This window comes from Aspergillus ambiguus, assembly GCF_047715705.1.
Source record: "Aspergillus ambiguus strain CBS 117.58 unplaced genomic scaffold BDV59scaffold_56, whole genome shotgun sequence".
Classification (NCBI taxonomy): Eukaryota; Fungi; Ascomycota; class Eurotiomycetes; order Eurotiales; family Aspergillaceae; genus Aspergillus; species Aspergillus ambiguus.
In genome coordinates, this window is record NW_027395569.1 from 98,315 (window position 1) to 124,544 (window position 26,230).

The 26,230-nt window shown below is 55.3% G+C and overlaps 10 protein-coding genes across 10 annotated transcripts; 5 read left to right on the forward strand and 5 right to left on the reverse strand.

Annotated features, from left to right (window-relative positions):
- The first annotated feature begins 9 nt into the window (after window positions 1-9).
- On the forward strand, window positions 10-1,014 carry BDV59DRAFT_188632 (ribosomal eL24 family protein). Its single transcript, XM_073691466.1, has 3 exons — window positions 10-78; window positions 132-167; window positions 227-1,014. Exons 1-3 carry the CDS (start codon window positions 39-41, stop codon window positions 724-726), a joined length of 576 nt encoding a protein of 191 aa, XP_073543209.1. The 5' UTR covers window positions 10-38; the 3' UTR covers window positions 727-1,014.
- A 3-nt stretch (window positions 1,015-1,017) lies between these two features.
- BDV59DRAFT_139447 (formin-mediated actin nucleation enhancer) lies at window positions 1,018-4,506 on the reverse strand. The gene is made up of 2 exons (XM_073687141.1): window positions 4,241-4,506; window positions 1,018-4,171 (listed from the first exon to the last, which is right to left on the reverse strand). Exons 1-2 carry the CDS (start codon window positions 4,400-4,402, stop codon window positions 1,298-1,300), a joined length of 3,036 nt encoding a protein of 1,011 aa, XP_073543210.1. The 5' UTR covers window positions 4,403-4,506; the 3' UTR covers window positions 1,018-1,297.
- A 1,887-nt stretch (window positions 4,507-6,393) lies between these two features.
- Window positions 6,394-9,942, forward strand: BDV59DRAFT_206148 (putative PAB1 binding protein (Pbp1); the record flags this gene model as incomplete). The annotated part of the gene is made up of 5 exons (XM_073694751.1): window positions 6,394-6,536; window positions 6,779-6,965; window positions 7,026-7,296; window positions 7,361-9,679; window positions 9,737-9,942. The coding sequence occupies 5 exons, from the start codon at window positions 6,394-6,396 to the stop codon at window positions 9,940-9,942; spliced, it is 3,126 nt and encodes a 1,041-aa protein (XP_073543211.1).
- A 1,833-nt stretch (window positions 9,943-11,775) lies between these two features.
- Window positions 11,776-14,883, forward strand: BDV59DRAFT_188646 (COPI-interacting protein CEX1). Its single transcript, XM_073691467.1, has 9 exons — window positions 11,776-12,084; window positions 12,168-12,305; window positions 12,378-12,488; window positions 12,549-12,695; window positions 12,752-13,125; window positions 13,176-13,470; window positions 13,523-13,726; window positions 13,774-13,946; window positions 13,994-14,883. The coding sequence occupies exons 1-9, from the start codon at window positions 11,962-11,964 to the stop codon at window positions 14,763-14,765; spliced, it is 2,337 nt and encodes a 778-aa protein (XP_073543212.1). The 5' UTR covers window positions 11,776-11,961; the 3' UTR covers window positions 14,766-14,883.
- A 332-nt stretch (window positions 14,884-15,215) lies between these two features.
- BDV59DRAFT_211121 (major facilitator superfamily domain-containing protein) lies at window positions 15,216-16,711 on the reverse strand (the record flags this gene model as incomplete). Its single annotated transcript, XM_073695735.1, has 2 exons — window positions 15,216-15,587; window positions 15,642-16,711. The coding sequence occupies 2 exons, from the start codon at window positions 16,709-16,711 to the stop codon at window positions 15,422-15,424; spliced, it is 1,236 nt and encodes a 411-aa protein (XP_073543213.1). The 3' UTR covers window positions 15,216-15,421.
- Window positions 16,712-17,010: 299 nt separating this feature from the next.
- BDV59DRAFT_139554 (uncharacterized protein) lies at window positions 17,011-19,386 on the forward strand. Its single transcript, XM_073687142.1, has one exon. The coding sequence runs from the start codon at window positions 17,289-17,291 to the stop codon at window positions 19,341-19,343; it is 2,055 nt and encodes a 684-aa protein (XP_073543214.1). The 5' UTR covers window positions 17,011-17,288; the 3' UTR covers window positions 19,344-19,386.
- On the reverse strand, window positions 18,813-20,408 carry BDV59DRAFT_188651 (peptide alpha-N-acetyltransferase complex A subunit ARD1). Its single transcript, XM_073691468.1, has 2 exons — window positions 19,968-20,408; window positions 18,813-19,861 (listed from the first exon to the last, which is right to left on the reverse strand). The coding sequence occupies exons 1-2, from the start codon at window positions 20,323-20,325 to the stop codon at window positions 19,473-19,475; spliced, it is 747 nt and encodes a 248-aa protein (XP_073543215.1). The 5' UTR covers window positions 20,326-20,408; the 3' UTR covers window positions 18,813-19,472.
- A 115-nt stretch (window positions 20,409-20,523) lies between these two features.
- BDV59DRAFT_188652 (PI-PLC domain-containing protein) lies at window positions 20,524-22,365 on the reverse strand. Its single transcript, XM_073691469.1, has 3 exons — window positions 21,529-22,365; window positions 20,862-21,461; window positions 20,524-20,806 (listed from the first exon to the last, which is right to left on the reverse strand). Exons 1-3 carry the CDS (start codon window positions 22,070-22,072, stop codon window positions 20,589-20,591), a joined length of 1,362 nt encoding a protein of 453 aa, XP_073543216.1. The 5' UTR covers window positions 22,073-22,365; the 3' UTR covers window positions 20,524-20,588.
- Window positions 22,366-22,852: 487 nt separating this feature from the next.
- Window positions 22,853-23,879, forward strand: BDV59DRAFT_196500 (SUR7/PalI family protein; the record flags this gene model as incomplete). Its single annotated transcript, XM_073692721.1, has 2 exons — window positions 22,853-23,264; window positions 23,323-23,879. The coding sequence occupies 2 exons, from the start codon at window positions 22,853-22,855 to the stop codon at window positions 23,877-23,879; spliced, it is 969 nt and encodes a 322-aa protein (XP_073543217.1).
- A 129-nt stretch (window positions 23,880-24,008) lies between these two features.
- BDV59DRAFT_139567 (uncharacterized protein) lies at window positions 24,009-26,226 on the reverse strand. Its single transcript, XM_073687143.1, has one exon. The coding sequence runs from the start codon at window positions 25,889-25,891 to the stop codon at window positions 24,137-24,139; it is 1,755 nt and encodes a 584-aa protein (XP_073543218.1). The 5' UTR covers window positions 25,892-26,226; the 3' UTR covers window positions 24,009-24,136.
- Window positions 26,227-26,230: the final 4 nt, after the last annotated feature.

Here is a 26,230-nt window from a genome sequence, read left to right on the forward strand (position 1 = left end):
ACCTCCAAGCCCGCCATCAATTATTTTCCATCGCCACCATGAGGGTTGAAACCTGTTATTTTTGCTCCAAGCCAGCCTGTGTGTTCTCCACTAGAAACCTGTCAAACAAGATCTAACTATTACTCCCTCAGACCCCTCAAAAGGCATCACGTTCGTCCGCAACGATGGTATGTCCCCTAACAACTCTCCTCAGGTCGAAACAGACCCTAACAACACCCTCCAACAGCCAAGGAATTTCGTTTCTGCAGTTCCAAATGCCACAAGAACTTCAAGATGAAGCGCCAGCCACGCAAATTGAAATGGACCAAGGCGTCCCGCGCCCACAAGGGCAAGGAAATGCTCGTCGACAGCACGGTACAGTTCTCGGCGCGGCGCAACGTACCGGTGCGCTACAACCGTGACCTGGTTGCGCACACGGTGCACGCCATGGAGCGGGTGGCAGAGATCCGGGCGCGGCGCGAGCGTGTCTTCTACAAGAACCGCGTGGCCGGCAAGGAGGCGCGCGAGCTGGCGGAGGACCGCAAGCTGGTGGCCGAGAACGAGCACCTCCTGCCGCGCCATCTGCGCAGCGGCGAGCAGCAGGTCGAGGGAGAGAAGACGCCCGCGGCGCCGTACACGCACAAGACGAAGATCTTCGGCGAGGGCGAGAAGCGTCGGCTGCGGGCTCGGGTCGATGGCGGCGTCGAGGAGGTTGCTGGCGGTGGGGACTCGATGGATATGGACTGAGATGGTTGTCTCCGCATTTGTTTGTGATTCCTGGGGTTGTTGGGATTTAAAAATGGGGTTTCTTTTGTCGGCTTTTTCCTTTTGTGGACTGTGTTTCTTTTAACGGATTATACCTTCATCGCTGTGCGGTTTTTTCTTCCATAAAATGCAGTGCTTTCTCGGTTCATATTTGCATATTTTTTCGTTTGAAACGAGGACTTTTCACTTGTGGCACTTGTGTGGCTTTACTAGCGAGAATGTATTGGAGCAGTATATGTTCGACATGAGTCCAGACTTTAAAAATTGGAGAAAGATCAATCATTTAACTACGGGATGGCCTATGTATAGATCTCCCTGTAGGATCGTCACAATGAACATAACAAGCCACAACGGTGGCAGGGGTATCGTCAGCAACGCAAATAACAATCGTACTGCAACCCAACAAGGACAGGGAAGACTTCTCGGTCAAGTGCAAACTGACATGAAGCAGTACATAGGAAACAAGAGGAAGGGATGGTGAATCGCTGACTTGAGAAAAGTGCAGAAAAGGAACGCAAGCAAATTGACAGGAAAGGGAGGGAGAATCCGATAATTAGTTTCCAGACTCTGCTGCTTTATCGATATCTTTCTCCGCAGAGCCGTCTGCATCTGACTTGACTTCTTCAGGGGAAGAGTCTTTTGTTGGCTCCTGAGCGGGCTCGTTGTTCTGGACAGTCTCAGCATCGGTTGATGTTTCTGTCTGATCCGTACTCTCGGATGGTTCAGCCTGTGCGGCTGCGGCTTCAGCTTCGGCCTTTTCCATCTCCGCCGCGCGAGCCTGCTGCCTCTCCCAGACTTCCTTGCGAATGCGGTCGTCTTTAGCCCGACGCAGCCGTTCGGTCTCCTCGACACCGCCACTCTTCTTCAGCTTGCCCTCTTGAACGAAATTTCCCAGCTCTTTCTGGAAGAGGCCAATTCGCCTATTCTCGAGTTCCTTCTGACGCGCCTTCTCGGCGCGTTCGATTGCCTCCAGACGGGACTCATGATCAGGCTGCAAGGCACGAACCTCTCCGAGAACGTTATCCTTCGCCTTCAGGGGGTCAACCGTTGGGTCGATGTTTCGTGAAACGTTGCGCAGTGTAACGCCTTGATTGGCATTCTGCATAGACTGCTGCTTCGTAGCTTGTTCGACCAGAGCAAACGTCTGCGCAGCCTTCTCCAGGTCGTCCTGAAGATCAGCGGCGAGATCCTCTTGCATGGTGAGCTGGTCACGTTCTTCACAGACAAGCTGCAGTTCTTTCTCCCAAATCTTTGTCCAGATGGGCTTCTCCCGTTTCAAAAAGTCTTGCATCTTCTTGATCTCCTTGGTAACAGCACTGATATCCTTACCGACCGTCTCCAGCTGGCGCGGAAGGGGTCGGACTCCGCGGGTCACCACATCCTTCCGCAGATCTTCAACCAGGTCCTGCAGATCATCCACACGGGCCACAATCCTCTCGGACTCTTCAGCGAGTTCTCTCTTGCCAGAGTTGACACGAGCACGTCCGGCATCCCCTTCGAAAGATGGAACGGACACGTCGGCTGCGGCCGTCTTGAGATTACCTGCCTTAGATCGAATGGCAGTCATCGAGGTCGAGATATCAGACGAGAAGCTGGAATACGTCTGCCGTAGAACCGCCAGGTCACGTCGCAGGCTTTGTAGCTCCTCTAGCTGGCTGTCACTGCCAGTAATAGGACCTTTCCGAGGCTCGCCAGCCTTGGAGCTGGTAGCAACTGCGACAGGGGGGGCTGCTGCAAGGCGTGCCATGTCTTTTGCTGCCTCCAGTTGGCTATCTGCTACCCGTTGCATTATACTCTCGTGACCACCCAACGCTTCCTTAACGCCTTCGATCAGGCGACGCACGCCGCCGAATTCATCATCGAAGTGTTTCTTAACTTCATCAAGCGTGTCAACATTCAAAACAAGGACAGAGCGGTCCTTCACATCACTCAGATCCTCAAGCTCATGGCGTATGCCGGAAATAGAGTCCTGGATGTAGATTTCTGGTAGGTCCGCGCCGTTATTGTGTGTGTTCCATGCGAATTTCTCGATGAAGGCAAGTTGTAGCCTGCCGATGGTGAGACCGGAGTATCCTTCTGGAAGGACATATTTTTTGATCTTGCTCTTGTATTGCAAGAACAGGGTCAGCTCCTTTCCTGGCGTTGACTGTTCGGACGGGATTTGGGCCGATTGGGGAGGCGTGGACACGGTCGTCGGGGCCGGTCGGCGTTCTGACTTCGGTGTTGTTGGCGATGTTGCAGACTCCGCGGCGTTTTTCACTGGTTCAAAGGCATCGTCCAGTGCCGGCTCTTGCGCAGGCTGGGGGAGCGCAGCTGGTTGATCAACGTCTACCTTCTCGTCTTCAGCCTGTTTGTACTTGTTACTGGGAGCAGGGACATCGTTCAAGGGCCCCTTGATGGATTCATGACTTGGTTTCTGGCGTTCCTCTTCTACGGTGGGGACAGTGGGAGTGGTTTGGGGCGTTCCCTTGGAGCTTGGAGTTTCAGGCGCACGGTTGGCCGAACGCTGTCGGCCGTGGGTGTAAGAACCACGCAGGCGTACGGCATTCAACGACTCGTGAACATCACGACCGCGGTTCGGGATAGGCGAATTCTGGGTGGGCAAAACGGGCACTCCGTTGGTCGACGTGCCAAGGTGCTTTTGGATCTGATAGGCGGAAAATCGACGCGATGCTCGACGCTCCAATTCACCACTTCTCTGCAATGCCCCAATGGCATCATCTTGTCTTGGGGGAGGCGGTGGGGGAGGGTATGCAGCTGCAATGGCTTCTCGATCACTCTCCGGGTACGGCTGGGAAAGGATGTTCTGGGCCTCACGGCGCGACGCTTCTCGCTCCGAGAAGCTGGCACCCCGCATGTCACCGGCAGCCGGTCCTGATACGGACGATCGGCCCGTTCCCGGGGCCTGGTCTTCGAACGAGCCATTACTTCCATATCGACGAGCGGACCGCTTCGGAGGGGAGACCGACGAGGCGGTCTCCTCATATGCCTGATTCATGGCTGCTTGGGCACTTGTCACGCTTCCGGCACTAGCCTGACGACTGGGAGCTGGCTTGTCATCCCTCTGTTGGCGGGACCGTAGACGAGCCTGCTTCTTTTTGAGGCCATGGAGGAGGTTGATGATGATCTCGCGGATGCGGGGCAGAAACCGGTCGAGACTTTGTGGGGAGGCATCCTGACTGAGGGTCTCTTCGAGAATGGTACGGAGGAGGTCGGGCACCGGGCCCAGATCGGAAGTGTCCGCCCCAATGGCGTTGAAGGCGCGACATGCGAGATTGAATTCGTAGCCGAGACGCACGTAGACATCTGATACCTCATTTTCCGACGCTTGTCGACGCGACCATTGCGTTAACGTTTCCAGCAATTGTTTCGTGGCGACCAGGAGGTGGGTGACGCTCTTTTCGATCTGGGAGATTTGCTTCTCGGGCTGTGAGGGGAGAACGGAGAAGTGATCAGCGGTGCGTGAGTCGGTCACTCCAGTGATGGAGGCACTTACCACGATGCTCTTGGACTGCGACCGCCCCGAACTGGAGGAGCTGCGAGGCGCTGATGAAACGGAACTCATGGTGGAGTCTGCACTGCTCCCGGAGCCGGAAGAGAAGTGTTGAGCGGAGGGACTTCGGTGGGATCGTGAGATACTACTGGAGGCGGACTGCATAGGGGGGGGGGCCGGCCGAAGAGGGGGCGGTAGTGATTAGTCGACCCTAGAGTGTAGGAAGAGAGAGAGGCAGACGACGAGGAGTAAGGAGGGAAGAAAGAAAGGTAGGGGTCAGGAGAGGTGAAAGAAAAGCGATGTTGATAGACGGAAAGAAAGCGACAGGGGTGTGGAAAAGGAGAGAAGACCGTGCAGGGGAGGACTACAGCAGTCAGGATGAGTCGCGCGGGAGCGATAGAGGGCGACTAGCCTCTCGTGGAGGTCGAGTTGGTGTGGTGATGGGGAAGTGGAGGGTGAAGGTGAAGGTGGTGATGATCTTTTGGGTATTCTTAGCTGGTGGTGAGGAGAAGTCGAATGCGGATAGCCTCAGGCAGCAACGTCACATGCTTGGACCAGCCTCCTCTTTTTTTATCTCGTCTCAATCCTTTCGAGCACTCTAAGTGACTCCTGATGGGGGCGGTTTCTTTGCCCAATTCTACCCAATGCACACATTCCTCTCTGTGCGGTGCTGTCAAGAATGTCCAGTCTACATCGTCCCATCCAATGTGTTTACTTCTCTGCACGCTACATGGCTTAGTCCATTGCTGACTGGAGTTCCCACTTGCTAGAGGCATTTGGCTCGACGGGTTGCCCAATTACCGGTGGTCGGTGAGAAAATGATCTTGCAGGGTCCGATTATATTGGTTGTCGTTGGAATATTTGGAGTCATCTGCAGGGAGTGAGGTACCGGAGGGAGTTAATAGTCGCTCGACCGTTGATCCTTACATTATTTATTGTCCGGGAGACTCCTGCAGTTGTTCGTCTGGTTCTTCTGCTGTACTCTGATGATTCCTCACGCCCTGAATGATCCAGAGCCTTATCCCGGCCCTGGGAGGTTGATAGAGGATGATCACGAGTGGTACAGACGGAGGACTGATTTCTTTACCCGTCAGGATCGAAAGATCATCTACGCGGCCCTCTGCACGTATCGGAGACACCCTGACCTCTAGTCTGGCGCGGTGGGGAGTGATTTTCCACTAAGCGACGTATCCATGTTCCGTCCAGATGCGTTGGCAACTTGGCACCGAGAGGGATGGAAGGGGCTTTGCCGTCGACCTTGGCTGGAGTTATCGACGGATCTATCCAAAGGAACCACCGTAGAAGACGGTTCCTTCAATGGCGGTCGTAAGGGATGGAGATTATTGACCCTTGAGCTAGAACGGATCCAGCGATGGTGCTACAAATCGGTGGAGCCGGTGCGGCTGGTGTGGATGATGACAGTCCGTCCAGAGCTCCAATATGCGCGTTGTGTGTTGCGTACGGAGTCCTGTAGCGAGGTCACACATTACAATTTATGCGAGAGTAGAGCCGTTCGTCTCGTTCGTCTCTGGGATAGGGTGTTTGTTCGTAGAGATGCTGGGTAATACACCCATCATGATATAACCCCAACTGCGGTACCAGATCAATTCCAACCAACGACATCCTCGCATCCGTCATCATTATTTCTTTCCCCTCTTCGGACTGATTCCAGATCGTCTGCTGCACTTCTATTTCCCTCCGGATCCTCGTCATCCCTTCTGGAAAGCAAGCTCCCTGGGTTGAACGGTTGTCCCTCGTCGTCTGGTGTTCTGTTGGGCTCTTCTTGTTCCTCAAGTCCCGTGACTTCCAAGCTCCCTTCTTGTCTCTCTCTCTCTCGCTCTCTCTTCCTCTCCTCTTCTCTCTCCCGACTTCTTCTCTCCCCCTCCCTCGCTCCTCTCAATTCCTTCTCCCTCTCCCTCTCGTCTTTGCTTCTCCCCTCTGCCCCGCTTTTCTACCCCTTCTCTATTTCCCCTCCTCGCGATCTTGTGCCGGAGGATCTCCTACGCAGGCGGTGTGCTTGCTTTGGCTTCGTGCCTGCTATCCGTCACCTGATCGTGTCTCCTCAGCTTCGCGTCGTGACCATCTCCCACACGGCGTAAGCTCCCCTCCGCCTTGGTCTTTACAATCCCTGTGTGACTTCCGCCTCTGTCGACTCCATGCCCGCTTCCAATACCGCCGCGTCGGGTAATGCGTCCACGCCAAACCCGGGCGGCAGACCGTCCTTGAGACCCAGTGCCAGTACAAGAGTGTCGGATGGAGGTCGACGACGGGCGGGCAGTCCGCTCGACGGTACGCAGAGGTACGTTGCGTGACCTTTTTCTTTTCTCGTTCGCTTGGTCCTCGGTTTCGCTCCGAAACAATACTCTCGACTACTTTGAATGCTGCTTCCTTGCCGGTTGCCTCGCATTTCTGTACCTCTTCTTCCTTCCCTCCATTGGTCCCCGGCTCTCCTGTCGCTGTGGCTTTGTGTGCGCAGGCGGTGTATTCCCTGGTGTCATCATTCGCAGTTGTCACGTACGCTCGCTAACCTCGACCCCACAGACGCAGCAACTCGCAAAAGGCGTGGACGTCAGGAACCAACCCCATCACTCAGAGATCTACCTATTCCCACCAGAATGGGAATCTCTCTCAAAAACAATCCCCCTCTCCAAGACCGACTTCCAAGGAATCGAACACTCCCGACAGCCATGCGCATGACCGCCTTGTTTTCCTCTTTACGAGCTTTATCGTAAGCGTCCCTGCGTTCATTCACCAGCTGACATTGGGTATACTCATGTCTTTCTTCCAGGGTCTGACTGCCACGATTACCACGGAACGCGATGAGCAATTCACTGGAATCTTCTCTTCTGTTTCTCTCGAACCTAACGAGGTGACCGTCCTACTGAAGATGGTGCAGCGGACGACCAAATCCGACCAGCAGCGAGCAAACGGCACAAACGAATCTTCCAGCCCGTTCCTGGGCTCTGCACCAAACCATTCAGTGGCTTTTGATCTCAAGGATGTCCGCGACATCTCCGTGGCCAACGTTTCCACTTCGGATGTCCTCGCCAAGTCTTCCGGTACGTCAATTGTTGATCCCGTGTCTCGCTATCTATGATAATTCCGATATCTGACTCGAAATAGCTGCTGCGTCTGGCTTCAAGACTGACGCAGACATTTCCGGCAATCTCGCGGTCCGTGAGCGGACCCTGAAGCGCTGGGAGCCGTCAGCCGATACCGATGTCGATCTGTCGCTGGAAAGCTCAGACACCACAGGATGGGACCAATTCGAGGCCAACGCTCGGCTATTCGGTGCCACTAGTAGCTACGATGAGAACATCTATACTACCCGCATCGACCGCTCCGATCCGACCTACAAGCAGAAGGAGGCCGAGGCGGCACGCATTGCTCGTGAGATCGAGGGCACGGAAGTGGATAATGCTCACGTTATGGAAGAGAGAGGGTTGGTTGCAGCAGATGGTGGGGATGAGGAAGACAAATACAGCGGCGTCCGCCGCGACGAGAAGAATTTCCCACCCCTCGTTTCAGGTCAACCAAACAAGTACACGCCCCCCGCTCGTCGACAAGCTGCCGCCCAAGCGGCTGCAACTGCTGCTGGTACCGCCAAATCCGTACCAACTCCCCCCACTGCACCAGCCAAAGAAGCCTCGCCTTCGCAGCCTCAGTCCCAAACAACAACAGTGACCCCCGCGCCTGCCGACTCTGAACAAAAGCCCACCCCCGCAAAGGCGTCAGTCCCGTCAACCGCTGCCCCCAAGCGGGCGGGTGCAGAGAATGCGTCCACCAATGTGGAAACAGAGGTCTTAGATCATTTCCGTCAATTTGCCAACAGTGAGAAGGCGAAGTTGCAGGAACGCCGTCGCAACCAGGCCTCCTATGACCGGACAATCAAGTTGAACGAATTGATGAAATTTTCGCAGAACTTCAAACTCGGTACCCCTGTCCCTAAGGATCTCGTCCCAATTCTTGCCAAGGATCCCCACAAGCAAGAAGAGATCATTCAACGCGCCCAAAAGCAGGCTGATGAGAAGTCATCCACCAAGAGCACGCCCCCGACCACCGAATCAAAACCCGCGACTCGCCCAGCGGGCCCGACCCGCTATGACAGTGGCACGATGCCGTCCGGCGCTGGTTCCGATCGCTCAAACTATTCCCGTGGCCGGCAGATGTATCCCCCAACTGGGCCTCAGGCTGGACCGGGCGGACGTGGCGCGCAACAGACGATGCATCCGGGCCGTCAAGGTACTGGCATGCTTGGTCACCGCCTGGCTGACAACATCCAGCAGCGTAAGGGGGCGGCTATGGGAGCTGTCCCATCTCCTTTGCCGATACACGATGCTCGCGCGCCTCCAACCGGGCCTGCAGGCGACCAGACGGGTATCACCAGCCCAACCAAAACACAGACACCCACGTCTGCAGCGTCCAGCAAGTTCAATGTGAGAGCCATGGAGTTCAAGCCCAACCCGGCCGCAAGTACCTTCACGCCCGGCGCCTCCTCCAATTCCTCACCGTTCGTCCGAGGTCGGTCTGTCTCTCGTGCCACCAGCCCATCCGCATTCTTTGGTGGTAAGAAGCCAAAGCCAGTCGCGGAGCGCCCATCGCTCAACAATCAGTTCAACGCTATCAAGCGCATGAAGAAGGAGAGCGCGGAGAATACCGAAACCAACTATTCCTTCAATGGAGGAATCCCTCCAGCCTTCAAGACCCCTCCAACCTGGGATGTGCCCAGTAGCAACGAAGAGAAGACTTACCAGCAGATGTTCAAGGCGCCTAACGGTCCCGGAATCTCTCCTCAGAACCGTTCTGCGTCCAACCCTCAAGTGCCCCAACAGCCGCAGATGCCGTTCCAATTCCCCCAGTCAGCACCAGGAATGCCTCCAACTTCCGGCCCCCCACACGGCCCTCACCTTCATCCTCAGCAGCATCACGCCTCTGGGCCTCCTCATTTCGATGATCCCCACCGTATGCAAATGTCTGCTTCGACTTCTCAGATGTTCCCCTCCCCGAGACTCCAACATGGCTACCCATCGCCTATGACGCCGCATGCACAGCTCGCGTTTGGGCAACCGATGCCTCAATTTTACGTCGGCCAGGGTGGCCCACAGCCGGCTCATATGCGGCATTACCCCGGGGCACCCCAATTTGTTAACCCACAAGCGGCCATGGGAGCACCGATAATGGTGCAACAGCCATCTAGTGGGCCCTACATGGGTGTCCCACAGGGAATGACACCATATACGCCTCAGATGCAGATGTATTCCCCCAATCCGGGCCACGCCTACCCACAGCCTGCACCTCCCCAACCCCACAGCGGCTACCCCAGCCCGAGCCGTGGGGCCCCCATGATGATGCATCAAAATTCTCAGCCTGGGCAACCTCCTCAGCCAGTGATGTTCATGACTCCAGGACAACCTGTCTATGGTCCCCAGCAACCGGGTCATAGTATGTCATTTCAACCCAGTCAGGTCTAAGGTACCCAGCATACTGACCTCGTTGCAGTGCCACCCGCCCGCGGAAATTACCCACAGCAACAGCCACATTTCCAGTCTAGTCCTCACCAGGTGCACCATTACCCCCCTCATCAGCATCGCACTCCCAGCAGTGGTTATAACCAATTACCCCAGATGCCTCCTCAGGGACCTGCCCAGCCCCAGTCAAATGTTTCCGGGCCTCAATCCTCCGAAACCACAGAAGAGACCAAATGAATACACATATAATTCACAACATCCTCTCCCGGTGAAGGGTGCATGTCTGTCCATCGGTATAGTCACGGCATTCGAGTGAGGGTAACTTCTACCTTAATCAGATCATGTATGATTTTGGTTGCCTCTCTACCTGTCCTCGTCCAACCCCATCTGTTTCCGAAAGATTTGTGCCATTTACTGCCATTCGCAACGATATGGAGACATGTACCGTGTGGCGTGGTGAGTACACATTACCAGGTCAGGTTATGGTTAGTGAACATCCTGTCTGTGGCTACTCTGAATGTCTTGCTAACGGATATCCACTAGGAGATCACTGCGGTCTCGAAAATCGGCAATTGCAGACCGATAGGGGGTAGATGGTCGAGGAGGTGTATATGGTATATGTCGGACGATTCGCTACGTGCTGCACCAAAGATGCGTGCGTCGATGACGGTGTGCATTGTCTATCGTTGCGATCTATACTATACACCCTTTTCGGGTCATTGTGTGAGTTTCTCGGCCAGGATTGGTAGACGTGTGAATTATTTATGCCAGCACGGGTCCTGCCGACTGGATGAAGCGAGTCGAGGAGCGCTTTTTCTCTCGCACTTTTATTGCTATTGCATTGCTTTCTCGTTTTGTCGGTGTGGCCGGGGAGTGGCGTGGGATACGATGGAGAGCCGCAACTCAATCAACCCAGTTCTACAATCTGTGGCGAATTCTACGTGGCCTCGACAAGTTGAAGGTCATACCGGGAGCCCTGAGTAAGGGAGATGCAGGAGATCGTGTAGGAAGATTGGTGGCAAACAACGTTGCATTAAAGGATAGTGATGAATGAATGGTGATGCTATGAAGCTTGTGCGTTTGCTGTAGTTCGGAGCTAAGATGCCAACCGACACGAGGAACGTAGATTGAAAGCAAGACCTGGATCTGTACATCCGGATACATTAGCCGCTAATCACACACAGAGTCTGCTCTCATCGGGGAAGGTTGAGATCTCCTCAGGTCTTTTCAGTTTATATTGGTCATCATCCACCCGACAAGACGGCCACCCCCGCGGTACTGTAATCCCATCGAGACCCAAGAAGCCAGCCAATCCGAGTCGCAAATTCCACCGGAGTCCCATATCGTAGGGAAGCACCAGGAACGAACAAACCCAACACATCGTATCACCCATACATCCACTTTATCTCCGTTAATCCCCCTTGTCCGCAGTATATAGCCAGCACCCTCACGATGTCCGCCGTAGCCATTAGTTTCTGCAGTTCCTCATGGAGACAAAGCGGACCAGAAACCCCAATTTACGGCAGGAAGCTTTTCCTCCATGGATGGAGTCAAGCTCGTTGTACACATGTATTCCCAGGGTCTGCAATGTCGGATGAGTCTTGCGACTTGGACCTTGCGCCTTTCACATAACCATGTGCCCGCGGTAGCTGACGGGGGGAGGAGATCAAGAGAGCTATGGGGACGATATCGATGCGGAAAAATGCTCGCGACTGGACTAGACTGCGACAGGACGGGGATTTTGCTAATGACTTGGCTTGGCTGTTCTTATTCCGATGGGAGTTCCTTCGGGGGTTTAGAGGACGCGTCTGCGGGATCGCGGTCTGACCTTTTACCAGGTGGCATCTTTGGAGGGAACAGAGGGGGTGAGAGATGTAGAGATACTCACCAGTTAGAAAGCGTATGAAACAGAGCGAGAGAGAGAGAGAGAGACAGAGATGAAGAGGAAGAAGAACGACGGGAAACATTAAACAGTCGGCGGCGATCCCACTAAGCCCGATCGGGCAGGCTGTGCCAAGGAGTCCATCATCGTCGGCGCCTCCACGATCATCACAATCACTTTTTGCTTCTGCTTCTCTCCTCGCGACTTTATTCGGAGGGTCCTGTCTACTCGGGTGGCCTCTCTCTTCTCCGTCTATACAAGGACGATCTGCTTCACGTCCTCCTTCCCCGCGGCACATCTGACAAACCCCCTGTGTTGTCTCTCGAACCCTGCAAATACTCCCGCCGGACGGACTCCCTCTTCGACAAACCGCCATGGATTTCCTCAAATCCGCCGTCGCATCGGCGATCGCCAAAGGCAGTTCCTTTCCCTATTCGCTCGGCGACCGAGTCGACGTTTCCGATTCTATTTGGACCCTTCACAACGCGACAAAACGGGTATGATTCCGCTCTGCTTTGCCCCTCTTTAGCTATAGTTGCGCTATTCGTACCCCGCTAATACAATCTGGCCTTGTTTGCAGGAAGATGGCTTCGCCTGCAGTATCTTCACCTTTGACATCGCCGCGAACAAGTCCCGTCTACCACTCGCAAAGAACGCTGTACGAAAATGCCGGACCTTGAGACACCCAGGCGTGATCAAGGTGCTCGACACGATTGAGGTACGCCGCGGCCGCAGCCGCATTATCGGCGCCGATATTAGTGACAACATGTGCCTGACTGACTCGACGTAGACCGAGACCAGCATCTACATCATCACCGAGCGCGTGGTGCCGCTTTCCTGGCATGTGAGGCGGCGGAGTCTCAGCGAGGAGACGTGCAAATGGGGCTTGTACACTGTGGCGGTGGGTATTGGCTCTGTTCGAGGGGAATTCCTGCAGGTGCTAATGAGGCTTGGGCCATAGTCGACGCTCAAGTTCATCAACGAAGACGCAGCCTCAGTCCACGGCGTCGTGCGAGCATCGTCGATCTACGCGAGCGAGAGTGGCGAGTGGAAGCTAGGCGGGTTCGATGTGTTGAGTTCCATGAACGACGAGAACGCGGTCATATATGTTAGTGGGCTCAGCGGTCGCACCAGTGGGCGTGGACGGAGGCTAACAGGCGACAGACATATGGAAGTCTTGTTCCCGACGCAGCGCGGTATACGCCCCCGGAAGTTGTCAAGGGCGGCTGGGATATCATCAAGCGGCATCCACTGAGTGCGGTTGATGCCTACGGCCTGGGAATTCTCATCTTTGAGGTCTTTAATGGTAGCTTTATGGGCGGGGACCAGGTAGGTAAGACGACGAACGTCCCGCCTAGCATGCACCAGAGCTATAAGCGGCTATGCACGGCGAATCCGAAGCTGCGTCTAAGCCCGGCACACTTTGTCGAGCAGGGGAAGAAGCACGGCGGTTTCTTCCAGACGCCTCTCATCCGTCTGACCGATGATATTGAGAGCTTGGGACTTAAGAATGATGCGGAGCGGGAGGAGTTTATCAAGTGCGTACTGACCCGTTATTAGCCACTGGTGGTAGTGCTAATGGGATTAGTGAGCTCGATGAGCTTTCGGAAGACTTCCCCGAGGAATTCTTCAAAATGAAGGTGCTTCCGGAGTTGCTGAAGTCGGTCGAGTTTGGAGGCGGCGGTCCCAAAGTCCTGTCGGCTATTCTGAAAATCGGATCGAAGCTTTCGCAGGACGAATATAGCTCCAAGTTGACACCGGTTGTTGTCCGTCTGTTTGCAAATCCTGACCGCGCGCTGCGGGTCTGTCTTTTGGATAACTTGCCATTGATGATTGATAATCTTCCTCAGAAGGTCGTCAATGATAAGATCTTTCCCCAGATGGTGAGCTCTACCTTCTATCCTGCCTACGTTCATACTGATATGCTTTGGTTAGACCTCCGGGTTCACGGATGTTGCCCCTGTTGTTCGCGAACAAACGGTCAAGGCTGTGCTGTCGGTCGTCCCCAAGTTGAGCGATCGGACGATCAACGGGGAATTGCTGAGATTCCTGGCGCGGACTGCGAACGACGAGCAACCCGGTATCCGTACAAACACGACGATCTGCTTAGGGAAGATCGCAAAGCATTTGGGCCAGGGGGTAAGGTTATCCCGTTTCGTGAACGACACTTTTCTAACATTTTACAGTCTAGATCCAAGGTTCTCATAGCGGCGTTTACCCGCTCTCTTCGAGACCCATTTGTGCATGCCCGGTGTGCTGGACTACTCGCTCTGTGCGCAACATTGGAGTTCTTTACCGAGGAAGATTGTGCGACTAGAATCCTCCCTGCGATCTGTCCGTCGCTGCTTGATCGAGAGAAGTAAGCCACCTGGCTCCATACATTCCTACAAAACTGACAGTTATTAGATTAATGCGAGACCAAGCAAACAAGACGCTGGATCTGTACCTGCAGCGGGTACGCAAATTCGGCAACACAATGGGTGATACGGCGCTGCCAACGTCGACAAGCCCAGACCCCTCCAAAGAGGCTGCTCGTATTGGAACATCGAACGATAAATCCTGGGCCGGCTGGGCCATTTCTTCCTTCACCAATAAGCTTACGACTGCCGACGGCGAGATCCAGCCCGCGGCAACGAACGGACCCAAACCCGTCGAGGCCGAAACCGCGCGCTCGGCCTCGGTTCCTCGCCCCGTTCGGACATCAGCATCCGCCCAGCTGGACGTCCCGAAGGAGACGCTTCGTCCCGCGGCGCAGCCTCTTGGGCGTCGGTCCCTATCTGAGCAACCTGCGCCGGTCACGCAGGGGGTGGAAGATTTCGACGACGGATACGATGCCTGGGGCGCCATCGATGACGAGGACACTGAGCAGAAGGCGGAGGATGCATTCGACCCCTTCAGTCCCATATCCACCGCCACTGCATCGTCCACGAGCGCCGCTGCGGCCCAGAAATCTACCCCTGTACCATATGATGACGGCGGCGAGCCAGATTTCGCTGGATGGCTCGCGGCGCAATCCAAGGCCAAGAAACCGTTACCAAAGGGGCTGAACAAGACACCGGTGTCGCGTACTTCGAGCCGTAATAGCGCTACCAAAGCCAAGCCCGTCGTTCCGAAGAAGATTGATACGAAACCGAAGGATGATGATGTCGACGATGGCTGGGGCGATGCGTGGGATTGATTTCGTGTTGTGGCCGGAGTTTGGAGTCTGTACATACCCCGTACGATGTTGATGACTGGATACTATGCACATATGGGGATAGACGTTTCTTGAGATAATTGATAATGATAAAAGTGGTAATTTCATGTGGCGTCCGGTCCTTAAGATATATCTGCGAGTTCTGGGCTTCCTAGAACTGCATGTACTCCTAAGCTGCACTCACTACATCGAGCATCCAATGTCCTATAATGCTTGGCACTGACACCATCGGACAATGGCCATAGATAAAGACAGCAATATGGATAGAGGCATTCACTTTAGGCCAGGATTCGTCTCCTCAGGAAGTATATATATAGGGCCGTTGGGGCTTCTGTCAGTGAAGAGTCTCGCGCAGTGCAGGAGGCAGTTTCTTCAACATCATTATGACTGATATATTTTCTGACGAGGTATAATATCGTACAATTTCCATCGGCCAGTCTTGGCCAAAAAGAAGCATAAAGCTCTTTTTGTTCCACACAACAAAACTCTGGTTTCCTGTGATACCCAGACGAGTGCTCTCAGATCACCAGATAGACAACTATTAAGTAAGTCAGAGTATCTCTAATCCAGTCCATTTCCCGCCACAGACACCTTTCAAAAGGAAAACAAACATTCTATCAAATAAGTAAAAGTACATATCACCATCGCACCCAGAGTCTTTGAAAGCCAGTGTGCCATAGCTTTGCGGCGAAAATACAGATTGCTGCCATAGCATAACAACAGGCACTGAATGTAATCAGACCCCAGTATTTACCGCTGCAGCGGGTGAGAATCTCCCCGGCAATGGGCATACTCGTCAAAGGGCTGCCCACGTTAGTCTCATGAATAAATTTTGAAGGGCATTGGGCATCAACTTACGCAAAGCTCGCAACAGTGTACACAGTGGAATAGTAGTGACCATAGTCGGCGGTGTCGCATAGCTGACCTACACAGACCGCAGCGAGGGATATGTTGCTGCCGTTGGCGAACCCGAAGCCAATGCAGTAGACGATGAGCAGCGGGAGACTACCCGCAGAAGAGAACCAGAGGCCCACAGTGGTTACTAAACACAGAGTCACCGTTAGGAACAAGGTATTGAAATGGCCCACTCTATCGGACACCAGGCCCGAGATAAAGCGACCGAAGAAGGAGCTCGCGTTGAGTATTGAGAGGGTCTGGTGGGCCAGGCTTGTCGAGATACCGTAGTCAATTCCGTATGATGGTAGGTAGTTTAGCGGGACAAACAATCCCCACTCTTGGAAGAAGATGCTGGCGGCGGTGAGTCCGACCACCGGATCAGCCAGGATTGACAATGTCGGCATGACTGCGGACCAGCCGCTTTTCTTGGGCTGTGTGGACCGCATCAGAAGGCAGCCGATGACAGCCAGGATAAAGCAGACCAGCGCCACCACCCGTGTGGCCCATGACCAGCCAATTCGGGGAGTCAATTTGTCCATCAGGAGGGGGATACAGATGCCGCCGATCGAGGCTCCGCTACTAGCGGCCCCCATGGCGACCCCGCGGTGTCGCTGGAAGAAGTGACTGATTACTGAAATGGCTGATGTTTGGACCATGGATGCTCCGGTGCCACCGACTATACCGATTACCGCAAGAAAGTGGGCATAGTGGGAACAGTTGCCCATAGTGGCCAGCATTATCGTGGTGAGGACTATACCAGTGACCATCAGAGGCCTGGGACCACGGGCATCAAAGACTGGGCCTGCCTGAATGGCACAGAAGTAGGCCAGGAAGACGTACACGCCGAAGATCCAGGAGATAATCCCAGGGCTGTAGCTATGGAGTTGGTGTTTCTCCAAATACGCCTGGAAAGTCCCTGTAGCATTGAGCAGTCCGACGGAGAACATCGCCAGAAAACTACCCAGGGCGACAATCCATGCGTTCCTGTCATCTTTAGGGAATTGACGCGAGTCGTCTTTCGTCTCGCTCATTGCTGAGGTGATTGTATCCGTGACGGAACGGAACAGACGCCCTTTCGACGTTTACATTGTCGTCGTCGAGCGAAAACATAGCCCTTGCGTGGTTAATTGCCTGAAGATCCTCAGGGTGAGACCTGGAAGCTTGAATAGAGAGTGATTCGGAGACAGAGCATATAGAGAGATTGAATAGGGAAGTCCTCCTTACTGGACGTGGCCGTATAGTTCACATGCACCAATCGGAGGGCGGGCGCCCCGTGATCTCCGCCTCCACCTCGTTCTTTGATGAATCTCCAACTTCTTATCGACTTCACCTTTCTCATCCTGCTTCGGCAGTGCACCTCCTTGCTTGGAAGATCTTTCACGATACACTATTTTGACCTCTTCGATTGCCCCTCCTATTCCCGTCGATCGACGCCCCTTGCGTCCGTTATAATCCTGCTGCCTTGGTGAGCGTCAGCAAGTGCGTTTGTCCACCGCGGATGACAATCTCCGCCATTAATCTTTCATGCAATATGATGAATAGTCGTTGATCATCTTGAAGGTTTTCTCCAAGTTAGAACTGGTCGATTCTGCACGATACGCCATCCATATGCCCCCCGGCATGGACCCTGACGATGAGGCTCCCCCGCCGTATTCCGCCGTGGACCCGTTAGCCTCCCAGACGAACAACAACAGAAATCTACTTCGGCTGCGCGGAGGGAATGCACCCCAGAGTGACAGCCTGTCAACAAACGACTCCAACTCGGTACAAGAAATTGCCACCACCGCCTCACTTCCACCGGCCAACTTCACCTCCGCTGCGGCTTACTTCGCCGAGCGCCCGCCTCCCGTCTTTGACGAAGAATGCCCAATACTCGAACACCAACTCACCATCTACCACCGAAGCCAATCGAAGGATTTTCCGCGACGACCACGATGCTGGGGCCCTCGGACGAATCATATCACCCAGCAGGACTGGGATACGTTTTTACGATACCTGTTTCCCCCGCATTTGGGACTGGCCTCGACCTCCGCCCAGCTCTCCCGGCAGATAAGGGCTCAGATCCAACGAGACCGTAAGGACCGGCCACAGGAAACGGACGAGCAGCGCCGGGTGCGGATATCTGCCGTCATTACTGAATGGAACCGGTACTTCTTTGAGCCGCGCGCCGTCCGCCTTGTCTTTGTCTACGTCACCGACCCCCGAAACGCGCCTCTCTCCCCTCTCTGCCCCCGCTGCTATCCCTCAGCGACGAAGGTATCGCAGGAAAACCGCTCATCTGTGACCCAACCCGCCGGGCGCGGGCGTCTCGTTGGACCCGGTCTACCACCGATTCCGGGCCAGCCCATGCCCCCAGCGAACATGGCGTATCCTCCAGCACCTTACGCATACCCTAATACACCTGTATCTCCTACACCTTACGCACCTTACGGGGCACCCCCATTTCCCCATGCTGGTCAGCAATACCCTTTCTACCACCCGCAACCCCATTACCAGCAACCATGGGGTTGGAATGCCCAACCATGGCCGCCCCAACATCAGAGCTCCAGCCCTCCGGGTAAAGGCGGTCCACTGGGCTGGATCGCCTCCCTCGCCTCGCAGGCACAGAAGTACGGCGAACGCATCTCTGAACAAGCAGAGCACTACGGTAGACAGGTGGAGGAGCAGGCGCTGGCGCACGGCCGATGGATCGAGGAACAGGCGGGATTGCAGGGTCGGAAGATGGAGGATGTGTTCAGTGGGTTTGGTGGTCGACCTCGTGAGGAATGGCCGGCGTATCACCCCAACGCACCCTATCCCTATGGTTATCCGCCAGCGGGCGTTCATCCCACCGAACCTCCCACGCCGATCACGCCGTCCTCCATTCCAACCCAGCCGCCGCAGCAAATACAGCAAACGCAACAACAACCACAGACGCAAGAACATCGTCCTCGTCGAGGGTCCGCCGCGTCAATCTCATCCGTCTCCTCCTTCAGCTCGATCGATTCACTCTCAACGACATCGGAACTGAGCGCCTCCGACCTGGCCACCGTGCGTGCACAGCTCCTCTCCCTGGACGAGCACCACGACCGCGATCTGCATGACGCCGCGGTCGACCTGCGTCGCCAGCTGGATGTGCTGCGCGAGTCGCGGCGACAGACCCGCCTCACCGGACGCTGTCACCCCTGGCGGATGGGCTCATCGAGCTCGGCTGGCAGCGCTAGCGGGCGAACGGGCTGGGGCCGCTGGGAGTCGCCGCAGCAACAGCAACGCAGCCGGGCGGAGCGTCGCGCCATCAAGGAGGAGGTGCGGGCGACGCGGAAAGCTTTCCGGGACGTGTCGCGGCGAGCGCGGGAAGAGCAGCGCGATCGCCGTCGCAAGAGCCGCGGGAGTCGTCGACGCCACGGAGCGCGGGAAAAGGACGGCGGCGGCGAGGACGGGTCGGCTGTGCCGCTCGACCAGCGAATGCAGAATCTGGAGCTGGCGGACCGGAACCGCGAAAGTCGATCGACAGTGCAGACGATGCCGTCGCCGACGCGGTCGGTGTCGGAAATCAGCACGACCAGTAGCCCGATCAGCACGCCGAGCACGGCATCCCTGCAGAGCAATCGCAACGCGGAGGGAAAACCCGGTAGCAGCAGGACTGATACTGCGGAGAAGAAGACGGAGGGGACTCGAAAATAGTTGGCCCGTTGTAGATACGAATAACGACGCTATCGCTATCCCTCGGGATATATGACATTGCATTACTCCGTCCAATGTACAGTTCATTAAAGCAGCGGTAGAAAGAGAAAGACCAATGTACACCCTACCCTAAGCAGCCTGCTGCGACTCGTTCTTTTCCACCAAATCGCCCACCCCCAGGCCCCTCCCGACCTTGACCTTGACCGTCTTCTCCTGCTCGGCGGCCGCCGCTCCGTCTTTCTTCCCCAGGGACCCGACCGCGTCGCCCTCATCGGCGTCCTTCTCGTCTGCCTCGGCACGCAGGCGGTCCTGCCGCTCGATCTCGGCCCAGTTCATCCACATGTTGGTCAGGTCGAGGCGCATGGCGTAGGCGTCCTCACCGTCGGCGTAGTACTTGCTCTCGACGTTGTCGACCTGAAAGCCGAGGGTGTCGCGGTAGAGACGCAGGGCGGCGATGTTGCTGACGCGGACGTGGAGGGAGACGTAGCTGGCGCGGTGGGATTCAGCCATGGCACGTTCTGTCCCATTCTGTTAGCTTGCCATCAGAGCCATGCCCCCCACCCCCGGCACCTTGCGGCGGAGGGGTAGAGATCACGAGAGAGGGAACAAGGAAGCTAAACGTACGAGACATCCGCATCAGACGCTCGGCAATCCCCAGCCGACGATGCGTGCGCATCACACTCAAACTCGTGATATGCCCGTGCTGCACGCCGTCTGTTGGTTCCTCCTCCATCTTGGCCAGCACGTATCCCACCACCTTCGGGTACTGCTCGGCGACGGACTTGCTGCCGCCGGTGGACTTGGAGTAGCCGGACTTGGGCCGGACGACGGCGACGAAGCTCAGTTGCGGCCAGGTGAGCGCATGGTAGAGGTAGTATTTGAGGAAGTAGTTTTCGGGGAGGTTGGTGATGTTGCAGGTTTGGATGGAGGGAAGGAGGTCGATGTAGGAGGGGTAGGAGGAGAGGGGAACGATGTCGACCATTGTGAGTATGGAGTGTATCGGGAGGGAGCCCTTGAGAGGATTGAGGTGGATTGAGGTGGTGAAGGTGGAATGGAGATCGATGAGGTTGTTCAGAGTCCACGGCATATGCGATTGTGTTGCGGAAATCACGGGAATGGCGCTAACCGCTTTGGGCGACCATATTCAACCCTAACCAACTATACACTATACAACTGTACATGGAGAATCGCTATATACTGTCATCGTCGCTCGTAAATACATGCAAAGCCAAGGTAGATCGTCTATTATACCATCATCGCCAGCACCTGCACCGCTCCTAGGGCCAGCAATGTTCCCATCACACTCGGCGGGCTCAGATTCGTGCCCGCGGATGCAGCCCCGCAGCACTTGCGGTCGTATGTGACGTTGTTCATGTCCGCAGCCACCTCGAACACCGATCCGTTGTAGTTTCCGTAGTTGTAGTAGTCTACGAGAAGGAAGTTTGGTGGACGGTTCCATTTCGCTGCGCGGATTAGCATCGTCACTTCGTCGAGTGGGGATTCGAAAGGAAGACCTACTGGAACAGTTACCGGCCATCCATCCCAGACTGCCGTACCCAGAGACCGCATTAGTCTGATTGAGCAGCGCCGTGTTCGGGATCAGCAGGCTGATGCCCATAAGATCCAGGTTCACGTTGAGGTTGTGGTTGGCCATGTACATGCGATTGTTGATGTCCTGCGGGTTCAGCCCGGGCGGGCGCTGCACGGTGCAAGGGAAATCACGGTTCGTGGGGGAGAAGGGAGTCTCCCACATTTGGGAGAACTCATCCATGAGCCACGGGTAGGCGGTCTGGTTGGCCTGGTAGTCCATGAAGACGACGGCGCGTTTTCCAGTCATGATCATACTGGACAGGGCGGGCCAGTCGTCCAGCCCCATGGGGACCTTGGGCGGCGTGTACACATAATCAATTAGGCCACTGCTCTCGATGATAGATGAGAAATTTCCTGGGGCCACGTAGTCGTAGTTCCCGATGAGAATCGTCACCACGTCGTACGGATGGGTCCGCAGCCATTTGGTGACCTCGGTCAGGTAGTCCTCCAGGGGACCGGCATTCAGCAGATCGCAGGAGGTATGACAGAGATAGATAGTGTCGTTGGTGTAATGCGTCTGGAATTGCACTAGACGGCGGAAACAACCGAATTGTTAGTCAGGATCTTTCGGCAGATGAGGGCAGAGGAGACCTACGCATGCGAACCCCATCGTTCAGCTGGTCATCAACCTTCAGCACCTGGTTGGCCGCCACGCTGCCCTTTTGCACGAAGGGACTGTTGTGGGCGGCGACCATGGTGATGTTGGAATATTTGCGGGCGCAGAATTCAGGGTAGTTATTACACGGTTGGGTGTTGACGGGGGGAGCGGAGGTCGAGGTAGCGGTGGAAGTGGCATTGGCGGTGCTGTTGCCTGACAATCCCGTATGACCGCCACTTAAGACTGTGAGGGTGGAAGATGTAGAAGCGGTGGTTGCGTTCTCCGAGGCCGAGTCCGTGACCATGGCCGATTCCGCACCGGAGAGGCTGGTGGCCGAACCAGTGACCATGCCACCATGGTTGGTCTGGAGCGTCCGGGTAGACGTATAGGAGATATAGTCACCCGTAGGCGTCTCCGCATCACTGATGGAGGTGACGGTGCCATCGAGCGTAAGTAGCGAGCGGAGATCGGTGGTTTGGGTCCCGTCGGCGGCCCAGGCAGACAGAAAAAGGCCGGAGAGGGCCAGAAGATGTAGGTTCATGATGACAGCGGCATGCAGACGGACGGGTAGGATTGAGAGGGAGGAGAGGACACGAGGGAAAGACGAGGAACGACCGACAATTGGAGAGTGGACGGGACGAAGATACAGGAGGATAAGAATAGTTAGCGCTGGCGAACAAGTGGGCCTGAGGATTCAGGCTATTGGTGGAGGCGGTGCCGATCGTGGCTGGCGCTAGTGGCTGACTAAGGACCGTCAAGGCAGCCACGAAGTCACGGGGATTCTAGTTTCAACGTCACGGGCGAAGTATACAGAGTATACGGAGTATACGAAGTGTAGGAGGAGAAGCATGACTGATATACATCACCAGCGTATAGAAATGCATATATATATACCGGGACATCTCCCAATCATCCCCTGAACCCAGCGGTCAACCCCGACCCACCACCAAAACCCTTCTGACGCCACCCTGACACCATCCAGTTTATCACCCGTTCTGGCCATGCCGATCATCCACCCGTTTTCCTGTCTGTCTCCCACTGTCCAGAGCTTCTCTCGCTCCCTCCCACTCCATCCTCCTCTGCCCTCCATTTCCCTCCCCCCAGCCTCCCTCCAATCGCCTCTGTACAGGACGTTGACCGTCATTCCCCCCTCCTCTGTACATATATCCGAACTCTCACTCTCCAGCTGTTCCGGTGTACCTATTCCCATTGACCCGCCCACATACCAACCACCCAGCACCCGCCGTTAGCCGCCTGATATACACTCGAACAAGAGTCGAAAAAAGCACAACGACAGACTCCCCCATACGCATACAGGCCAATGGCCATCAAACTCCCCTCCTTCCGTCGAAAAAATGCTGCTCCCTCCACCACCCGTCGGTCCAAATCCACCGTCCTCTCCCATCGACTCCTCCGCACATTCCTTCATCTAATCGCTTGGATCTTTCTTCTGCTCGTCTGCATTGGCAACGTCTCCAACAAACCGGTCCTCCGCGACACCTACTTCCTCAAGATCGACCTCTCCAATATCATTCCCCTTTCCGTCCCCAATGCCGTCTTCATTAACAGTATCGCCCGTTCCATCGGCCTGCACGACTTCTACCAGGTCGGCCTGTGGAACTTCTGCGAGGGCTACAATGACCAGGGCATCACCCATTGCTCCCCAAGCAAGAGGCTCTATTGGTTCAACCCAGTCAAAATCATCCTCAGCGAACTTCTCTCCGGAGCTACCAGTGCGTCCTCTCCCTGACAGATTCCCTAGGCATCCATCCCCCTAGCTAACCTTCCCAGTCGCCCTCCCCGCGGACATCATGGACGCGCTCAAGATCGCCCGCCTCGCCTCCCACTGGATGTTCGGGCTCTTCATCACAGCCACGGTCCTCACCTTCGTGTTGATCTTCATCGCCCCGCTGGCCGTCTCCTCGCGTCCACCGCAGACCATCTCCGCCGACCCGGCAGAGAATGAGCGTAACCACCCGCACCGTCGCCGCACCTTCGTGCTGCTGCGTTCCTTTCCCTTCCTGGTGCTCACCTTTCTCACTGCTCTGTTCACCATCGTCGCCTCTGTCGTGGCCACTGTCATGTTCTCCATCTTCAAAAACGTCTTCACCTCCCCCAGCTACGACCTCAACATCGAAGCCGAACTGGGCGACCGCATGATGGCCTTTATGTGGATTGCATCCGCTTGCAACCTCATTGCCTTCATCATACAGTTCGGTAACTGCTGTGCCGCCTGTTGTGGCGGTCGCAAGGCCCGTAAGCAGCTGCGGATGACCGTCTCCGGGCGGTCGACCGCCTCCTCGACCGGATCCCCGGACATGCGGGAGAAGGAAAATCAGCCCGTTTAGTTTGACCGATATGCATTGTGCGCATCGTGGATGAATATTTCGCGAGTACCTATTTGTTATATAGTGAGCTGGGTATATATGGATTATAGATTATAGACCCGGTTGGGCTTTGAAACGATCATTACGACTTAAGCTATGATTCAATGCATTGATCTTGGATGCGGTAACTTGAGCGATCATCATATATTATCTTTCTCTTATTCAACTCGTAACAAAAACCCGAATAGCCACGCTATGCAATGAAGACAAAAAGGGTATCAATTACTCTGAGCGAGTTCGGCTTCCATCGCACGAACCAACTCTTCCTCCGCGCTGAACGCCGGATGACTGCGGCTGCGCTCGGGAGTATCCGGTGTGTGGTGATGCGATGGACTTGGCGGCGCGGAGACCGCTTGCGTGCCCGTCTCGGGTCGTTTAGGGCCCTGCAGCCATCCGTATTTCTTGTTGCGCAGCGATTGGATTGTCCCCACGCCAGGTGGTCGGGAAGGGGGCGGTGCAGGGGGTTCGTCGCCTTCGTCGGTGAGATCAATCATGATCGGTGCTGGTCTGGGGCCTGACACTAATGGTTGCGGAGGGACCTGAGCCGTGGTCACAGCCGGGTGATCTCTGCTCGAACCACTGGGAACCGCAGGCTGGACCGGAACCACAGTTGATGGAAGTGGTACATTTAACAGCGAGGGACCTCCAGACGTGGGAGGCTTGTATCCCGGGGGGATCGGGGCGACTGCCGGCGTCTTACGCTGCACGTGGATCTCGTAGAGGAGGTTGTTATAGACGATGCTGAGGTCATTCAGTCGGGCCCGCCATTCAGCCGCCTCATCCTTGTACTCGTCCACCTTGGTTTGTAGTTGGGATGACTCTCGCCGCAAACGGGCGTTCTCCTCGCGTAGGGTCTGCTCCTTCGACTTCCCGGTGGATGGGTCAATAGTAGCCCACTGGTTCCACGACGCCCGGTACTTGTTGCGTTCATATGTGAGTCGTTGAACTCGGTCTTCCAAGCCAGTGATGCGATTACAGACGTTCCTGTCAACAGCCTCGACACACCGCACATGGATCCCTGGAGCAGACGGAAAGTAGCCCAATGGCCCCCCACAGGAAGGGTAGGGGGAGGTGTATTGAGGCTTGGGATGCATCCGCAAGGTTTCCGATACAGTGTTGGATATTATATCTGTAGAATCCAAGCCAAATCGTTCTTTTGTGCCCTCACTAAAGGAAGTAATAGTTGGACGTGCGTCGAACTGTTCCACTTGCGAGACATCGTCTACTGCATCAAAGCCTCCACTCAACATGTCGGTAGTCGGCTCGGGAAGCTCAGTTGGAGATTCCAGATTCTCCTGCCAATCCAACGGTATTTGGAAACTAGGATCCTCAAACAAGGCATCCAGCGAATCGAAGAGGGAGTTTGACGACTGATTATTCTCTACCGCAGTCGGCGTAAGGGGAGCGGATTCCATCTGCTCAGGGCGAAGCAAAGAGTCGGGCGAGGACAACGAGGGTGTGTCTTCCGGAGACGTACCGACTGAACCATGCGGGAGCTCCAGGATGCGTTTCTTCTCGGGTGGATTCCAAAAGTCCAATTCACCAGGAAATGCCTCCTCACCAGCACGCTTTTGGGGTCCAAGCGCCGCCTGGAGTTCACGGAATGCTGCCTCCGGATCAAACCCGTCAAATAGCCCATCGATCGTATCAGACGGGCAGTTCATGCCTATCGAACAGATATCCGGTGGGGACAAATCGTCTATCCGGTTGTTTTTCGAGTCATTCCCCAGATTCGCGGCATTGTGGTTGGGATTCTCATCTCCTGTGGACGTTCCCTCATCTTTGAAGGATCCCCGAGTAGTATTCGTATGTTGCAGCTGCTGCGACCCAGGGGGAGGTGTAAGCCCCAGATCATCTTCATGCAGTGGGGGAGGTGGGAACGATGTGAGATCCTCGCAGGCGGCTTGCCCTTGAGGATCGGGAGGGCAGGTCTGGAGAGAGGTAGAAATACCTTCAGCCACACTTCCATCCATGATGCTGATGGTCAGCAATCACGCCAGGGAATAGCGATCAGTCGTTTCCCTCAGTAGCGAAGGCGTACGGACGCGTCATTCAGATGAATATCGATAATGGCGAACGTAACAAAGATTGTAGGCGGTCGTCTGAAAATGTATGAGGAATTCAACAGTGAGAGATGCCTCTAGGCGACTCTTCCACTCAACCTTCACCAGCTGTTTGAAAAGTGGCGACGATAAACCAAGCACTGTTAGATATTGTATGAGACAGGTATCAGGATTCAAACAAAATCAGTCCCATTTTCATTTGGGATCCGACAAAGATCGGTGTGTTGGATAGATGAGATGGGAAGTAGA